Genomic DNA, 7,038 nt, shown 5'->3' on the forward strand with positions numbered 1-7,038 from the left:
AATCTGCTCTTATTGGATTCAGAACACAAGACAAATGGACTCAATAAGAGCAACAGAGAAAGGCGTGCACACGCCGCCGTCTGTAGGGGGTAAGAGGTTACTGCTAGAGAACAAAGGAAAGAGAAGGCCCGGGTCGATGTTTGATTCAGCAGCACAGGCAGCCGTTACTTCAGACTGAGAGTCATTTATAAACAAAGTGCACGCACACACACACAATCTCATTTTGCGTCTAAAACATCCTTGTTGTGTTTTTAACATGGAGGCGTCTGCCCAGGGAAGATGATCCGAGTTCTGTAAATCCGACTCCACCAACAGGCTCCATCAGGCGCGGGAGTTTCTCTCCTCTTCCTCATTTTCCAGGAGGTGGGCCGGCCCGTATCGCGTCACCCCTCTCCCATCGACCACCCGCAGGGCTGCATTTCTCCGCGTGTTGTCCATGCTGCCCAGAGACGTGTACCTGCAGTTTGACGGAAGGATTCAGGTGAACAATTCTCGACTTCAGCCGTGAACCTGAAGATGGTTCTACGCTTACCCTTTATCATACAGAATACAATAGGGCACGTATAACGTCCTCAAGAACATCCAGATGTCGTGATAGTTCCAGTCCTGCAGGACACGAGGAGACATCACAATTGGTTCAATTTGTTTCAGAGTTTTATTGGACACCATTATCTTGTGCAGGTGTAATTACTGTTTGTCTGTAAAATATAATGGCTTCTAAATATTCGCAACACTTTACAATATCAATTTAAAGCTTCATAGATGCAGTATTTACTGCAGGGCTGTTGATGTGCATTTAAAAGGTGCTGTGAGATTCACGCTGCTGCAGATCTGCACGATGAAACTTCAGTCAGGATGAAAAATAATGTCAAAAAAATATATAAAAAAATATATATAGCAAGGGGGGGAAATGTATTCGCTAGGGAAGTGAAATCAGATCAGGATTACCAGTCAACATTAAAATATGAGGAAGACTGAAGGACTGCTGGGGGGGGGTGGTTCTAACCAATGCCTGCAGGTGCTCGGCAGACAAAAACTGATGTAGCTGCTTTGATTTTCAACAGCTGCTCGAGTCTGGACTGATTTATTGCTCTTGTATTATAGGACAAGAACCCCCCCCCCCATTAGAATATGAATATCTTCGCAGTCTGTGTGTCTTACAAGTAACGGGTTGACCCTCATGTAGTCTGGCCAGCCGGGGTCGGTGGGACACATGGGGGTGAGAGTGAGAGAGTAAGGGTCACTCCTCCTGGTCCCCATCAGCACCGCCTTCAGCTCCGGCCTCCTCTCCTGCACCTCGTTCAGCGCCTGCCGTATACTGCCCTCCACAGAGAACACCTCCAGGTCATACCTGTCGGAGACAACGCTGCCAAATGGTGAGCCGCCCCGGCTGCGGCACTCAGGCCCGGGACACTTTCTGGCAAGGGAACCTAAAAGACGCCACTTTCCAGGGAGAGGGCGCCTGTTGAGTGTTTGCTGACGGCGTTCAATAAGACTGATTGGGTTTTTTTAACCTTTTTATTGTGTCCTGCAGGAATCTCTCCATTTCTGGGAATGGCGATACGATCCGGATGTAGAGAGCGTTCACCTTGCCTTTACTGTCTGGATAACGTCTGAGAAGGGTGGGGGAGGGTCGAGAGAGAGAGAGAGAGAGAGAAACTGCAGCTAAAAAGCAAAGACACGAAGTTCCTGATTATCCTCAGCACCGTTACCGTTTCAAGGCTGCGTAGTAGAGGTGCAGCAGCGCCGTGCAGTCTTTGCCTCCGTTGAACCCGATGCAGACCTGCTCTGTTGAATACCGAGTTAGTGCAGCCTCGACAGTTTCCAGGGCAGACATAACTTTCTCACCCAACGGCGTGCCTAAGGGAACAGGAAACCCGGGGCGAGTAGTCATTTTTATAGTGAACGTAGTTAAATTTAATGTTCTCATTCTTATATAAAATATCTGCTTGCACACGGTCTTATTTGATGGATTCTCAAATCTATCCTCTGTTTAGTCTCATGCCAGTTACAGCTTCTTCTTCTTTCTTTTGTTTTTTACAATCTACTTTGATTTTATTGTGATAATTACTTTCATCTTTTTGCTTCCATTGGTCCCAGTGCCCGTGTGAAGTGGAGCTGCCCGATATTAACTTCACATTACGTTGTCGCAGTTAAACGACCCTCTTCCCCCACTCACTCACCGCTGTGGGCCAGCCTGTACACTTCAGAATTGGCGATGGACACGGGGTCGGTCACTAAGGGCACCACGCTACCCTTGGGCAGCTCGTCCAGCAGCTGCGCCCGGGCTTGTTGCACCTCCTCTTGGCTGTCCGAGTCCAGGACCACTTTGACTTTGTGATAGTTGCTCAACCAGTCCGGGTAGGAGCCGAGGGACACCTTCCGGCCCCAGACAGCCTGCAGCTTGGTCAGCACGGGGGCAATCGCTGCTTCGTCCGCATCAACAAAAATCTGATGCAAAAATCTGTGGTTAGCTTTTAGCATAAAACGCAGAATTCAAGCGGGTTGTCCGCGGCGTTACCTCACGAGAGTAAAACGTGGTCCCAGATCCGGCAAACAGGTGCTCCAGCCCCTTGAAGGCTTTCTCCATCAGAGACGGAATCCCAGGAAAGAGGAAGACATTACGAACGCTGACCTGGCAAGACAAGATGGACACATCGTGTACTGCAAGAGAACGAAGCTGACGGTTCTAAACTTCTAAAATAACTACAATTCTCCTTTCTCTTCTGTTTTTTTTTTTAAAACAACCCATTAGAATGCAACTGTGCGTCCTCATCATCCCGACTGTCATGTCAGCTTGCATCTTCCCTCAAAAAGCTACTGAAAAGGTCAATACAAAGCACGGGGGGGGGGGGGGATTTAAGGGAATCCGTGTAAGGACAGACTACAGGAGTAGTGGAGCAGCGAGTAGGTGGACGGCACGAATCCCTTATCCAGGGGTGTCGAACCTGTGCCGTGGAGGGCCGAGACACTTTTCTTTCCAACCATCCCTCCAGCAGCTGATCTCACTAATGAGTTCGTTCTCTCAAACTGAAGGAGGCGTTATCTATTAAAATCACTTGCTTGAGTGACCGGCTGGAAGGAAAACCTGCAGCGTCGCGGCCCCCCAACGGCACAGGTTCGACACCCCTGCCTCATACCTTTGGTATAATTTGTTCTAATCCAGTGAACTCATGATCGCGAACATCTTAAAGACAGAACGAAGACGATCTCCCTCACGCTGTGCCCGCTCACCAGTGGGTAGCGGAGTCGTTGTCCAGTTCGATAATCAGTCCCGTAGTTGAGTTTAGCTGAGCGAGGCACCATGGCTAGCTTCATAGCGGCATTATTCGTATCCACCACCCCGTAGAACTCCTCGACCAGCCGGGCGAGCTCAGGGTGGGGGTGCAACTCTTCGTGGAAGGCCATGGCGACGCTGGCGAAGGTGACATCATCATGGGTGGGCCCAATGCCACCCGAGGTAATGACGTGTGTGTATTGAGGAGAAAGGAGAGCCACCTCGTTAGCGATCACTTCCTGTATGTCTGGTATCACGGTTATGCGCCGCACTGACACCCCCAGTTTCCGTAGCGCCCGCGTCAGGAAGGCGCTGTTAGTGTCGGCGGTGTGACCCTGGGAGATAAACGACAAGACAACGATCACTCCGAGGTCCCGCTTGACAACATTTGAGGCTCCGCGGTGATCGTGTAAAGAGGGAGAGGCGTGGAACAGGACATGTTAGAATATATATTAAAAAAAAAAATACATTGAATAAAAAGTGAGGATTTATCTTCACAATCCACAAAGAATTTCTAAGGATTCTCTTTGACTCGGCAAACAGCGAAGACAAAACACGAGTATCCATCAATATAAAAGGCTACCTTGAGAATCTCATCTCCAATAATGAGAATGGCTGCAGTGGAAGCTTCCTTGGTGGCTTCAGGGAGGGGACTGGAGCCCGGGGGGTTCGTGGACATGGTTGCTTTACAAAGATGAGCTGCCAGTGTCCTCAAACGCACCACTGCTCTGCTCAGCATGGGAAAAGCAAGCCTAGAAAACAAGATAAATGGTTGTGAGACTGGTCATTAGGCATTTCCCGTTCTGTATGTCCGTTTTACTTTCTAGTGGAAATTTTCTGGGAACTACAAATGTCTGTTTGTGGGGGGGTAGCAATGCTGTCATGATATACAGCAAAATGTGATTTCTTAAATGAATGTGTTCGTGTTCTGAGGGTGTGTGTGACACTTTTATAATTCCTAAGACAATTTGTAAACGTCCTTTTGAATCTTACATCAACAAGTGGAATCCATATTGAGTATCTCAAAATGTTTCATTACAGTAGAACCCATCTCCTTCTTAAGTTGTCTCCAGTCAGAGAGGGTATCTTGGAAAGGGACACATGAAGAGACAGATTAGGGAAAGAAATAAACAAAGGGTGAATTAAAAACATCCATATAATGAGCATTGCCATCAACAATCTTTAATGCGTCTTCATGGATTGCTTGATAACCAAACTATAAGCTACTCTCCTGTTGAACGCTCTCTATATTTAAGAGAAGACTTGAAATGCTCCTTATTGATAAACCTTGACATTAAGGCTACCTGAGGTTCCCTGTAGTTTTTATGGTTCCTCATTCCACAGGTTACCCTGGACTGGGATTAGACTAACTCCTGGGAACATGGAGGCAAACCACGAGCATCATCATTATCGTTCTTGTTGTTATTGAAAACTACATTGAATAGAATAAAAACACAAATATATACTAATTTGAAAATGAAAATTTAAGAAAAGCAGCGCAAAATCGACAAGCCACGCCCACTAGTTGTTGTCGCAAGGGTTAATTTAGTAAAGTGACACACCGGTCTGGCCAGACTGTCATCTCTTTGCGTTTACTATAACTGTCTATGTACGTTCATTTCCTTTATGCCATACATACGAATATTCCACGGAAATTACTCAGTTACGAAAAGAAACACGCTATTATTATTATTAGCGTGTCATTCCCACTTGACTGCACTTTGTCTAGTGCTTTAAATGCAAGTTAATGGGATCTAATCTGACGAAGATTAAGTGGACTATGTTATACATTCTCCATCGCATAGATTGCAAATAATTGATAAATGTCAACATATCAGGTACCCTTATAATAAAGCTTAGGAGCTATCGAATCGACCTCACCGGTAATGGCTCTAAACGAGACGCACTGTAAATGCACATAACGGTTTACGGAAAGTTAATCCCGTTACCGTATTCTGTGAAAACACACGCAACATAAAGTTTTAATAATTTGGTTACAACACGTTAAATCAGATAAATCTTACTTCTATGTTCTCTATGTCCGCGTTACGTACGCCACCGTCTGCGGCTACATGTCAATCAAAGATATGTCTTTGGTCCTCCAATCACATGTGATTACAAGCTTCGCGAGAGTTCATACAGCCAATCAAGTTAAAGGAAGGGTCCCCTCGTCACAAGCCTTTTGAAGAACACGGAAGTTCATAAAGCAATAGCGCTGCATCCGGCCGGAACAGTACGGTCTTGGAATAAACGGTGACTTTCCGGAGCAATATACGCCGCGTGTTCTAAGTAAACACGATAAAAGTTAGCGAAACGGATTTCGGCACGTATCTTTTGCATCAAGACTCGATTTCATTCTTCCTGTTTATTTCACAAGCGATATCCACATCACCGTATCTTGTCTGCCGCCTGCTGGCTGGAAGAGTACACAACGACAAAAGTTCCAAACTTCCGCCTTTTTAATAAACTGTTGCTGCTCCTCATTGACTAAAGGTGGCGCATAACTGCTTGTTGTGAAATGAAAAGGCGAAAAGCTTACTTTCCAACTTGATCGCTTGAGATGCAGGTGGTACATGACATAGGCATAGTTATGAGGTAGGATGTAAATATAGGAAAAAACAAAGATGTTTACTTGCTCCGCAATCTTGACAGTGGGGAATAAGTAATAAACAGTGAATAGTATCCATTTAAAGTGTATTTGTGCCTGGAAAAAGTAATTTAATCTGTGTCAAATGATACGTATATGAATAATGACAAAACCACATAAACATATGTGTAAAATTGCATTTTCATTTTTTTCCCAGAGCTATATCCTGAGAGCAACCTTTGAGTATTTAAATGTAAAATACCATTGGAAGTACCGTACAGTAATCCCTCCATTGTGTGTATTCTGGTCATATTGGCCTAAATCCAATAATTTTCAAGCAATGGAAAATAATTAACTTAAACTAATTTAGTGTGGTCAGTGTGCAATTGTATGCTTTACAAATAGGTCAGTATTAATGAATCAATCTATGTTTCTTTAGTAAAGACTACAGTGCTGCTACTCTACAGTATTAAATTTAGATAATTATAATAACTAAATTACTTGTTTTGACCTTTTGGTAACTAAATGTGCTATTTATCTTAGAAACGTCGATGAAAGTGTTCAAACCTTTATCTTAAGGTGTGGGGTTTCTGCTATCGCGCAATGTGTCCTGAATGAGCCAGGTGCGACGCAAGGCCAAACGCATTACGCACGCACGCGGCCAGATGACGTCGCCATTTGTTCGCGGAAGTGGCTTCTGCCGCGGCCCGGGAGGAAGGGAGGGGGGAGGAGGAGGCGGAGGAAGGGGGAGGAAGAGGAAGAGGAAAGAAGTTTAGCTCCTTTTTAGTTTAACAAACTGCGGTGTCCGTCGAACTAAAATAATTGTCTCCTGTCCGGTGACATTAATCTGAGCTTTGAGCAGCAGCAGCAGCAGCTCGGTGGGGAGGAGGGGCCGCTAGCGAACCGGGGGGGAGAGAGCTGGTAAGTTGCTCGTTAAAGTTGAACACACTTTTTATGGTTTTGGGTTCTGTTGTACATAAGAAGAAGAGGAACTAGTTAGCTTGCTATCACTGTAGCAGCCATGGGGAGACATTGCTCCTCCGTTGTGCAGTCTGAGGTATTTTAAGACACTGTAGAGTGTAAAGCATGCAGCTCAGGATCAGGACTGGGTCGTTCACATGCTGGATAAACTTGTACTCTTTCCGTTTGGGGTTTTCTTATTTGAATTTAAACT

The 7,038-nt window shown here is 45.5% G+C and overlaps 1 protein-coding gene across 1 annotated transcript; it reads right to left on the reverse strand.

Moving 5' to 3' along the window:
- flad1 (flavin adenine dinucleotide synthetase 1) lies at positions 1-4,403 on the reverse strand. The gene is made up of 10 exons (XM_068760316.1): positions 4,271-4,403; positions 3,861-4,029; positions 3,235-3,612; positions 2,522-2,635; positions 2,184-2,451; positions 1,713-1,860; positions 1,515-1,613; positions 1,162-1,351; positions 533-606; positions 1-457 (listed from the first exon to the last, which is right to left on the reverse strand). Coding segments are annotated over exons 1-10 (1,578 nt in total). The 5' UTR covers positions 4,273-4,403; the 3' UTR covers positions 1-321.
- Positions 4,404-7,038: the final 2,635 nt, after the last annotated feature.

Source organism: Brachionichthys hirsutus, chromosome 3 (assembly GCF_040956055.1).
Source record: "Brachionichthys hirsutus isolate HB-005 chromosome 3, CSIRO-AGI_Bhir_v1, whole genome shotgun sequence".
Lineage (NCBI taxonomy): Eukaryota > Metazoa > Chordata > Actinopteri > Lophiiformes > Brachionichthyidae > Brachionichthys > Brachionichthys hirsutus.

Excerpts from the sequence above, each read along its gene's own strand:
- flad1 (XM_068760316.1), bottom strand. Across the intron at positions 2,636-3,234 it reads AACGACTCCGCTACCCACTG|GTCAGCGTTCGTAATGTCTT; the intron begins GTGAGCGGGCAC and ends TTGTCTTGCCAG. Across the intron at positions 607-1,161 it reads TGAGGGTCAACCCGTTACTT|GACTGGAACTATCACGACAT; the intron begins GTAAGACACACA and ends CGTGTCCTGCAG.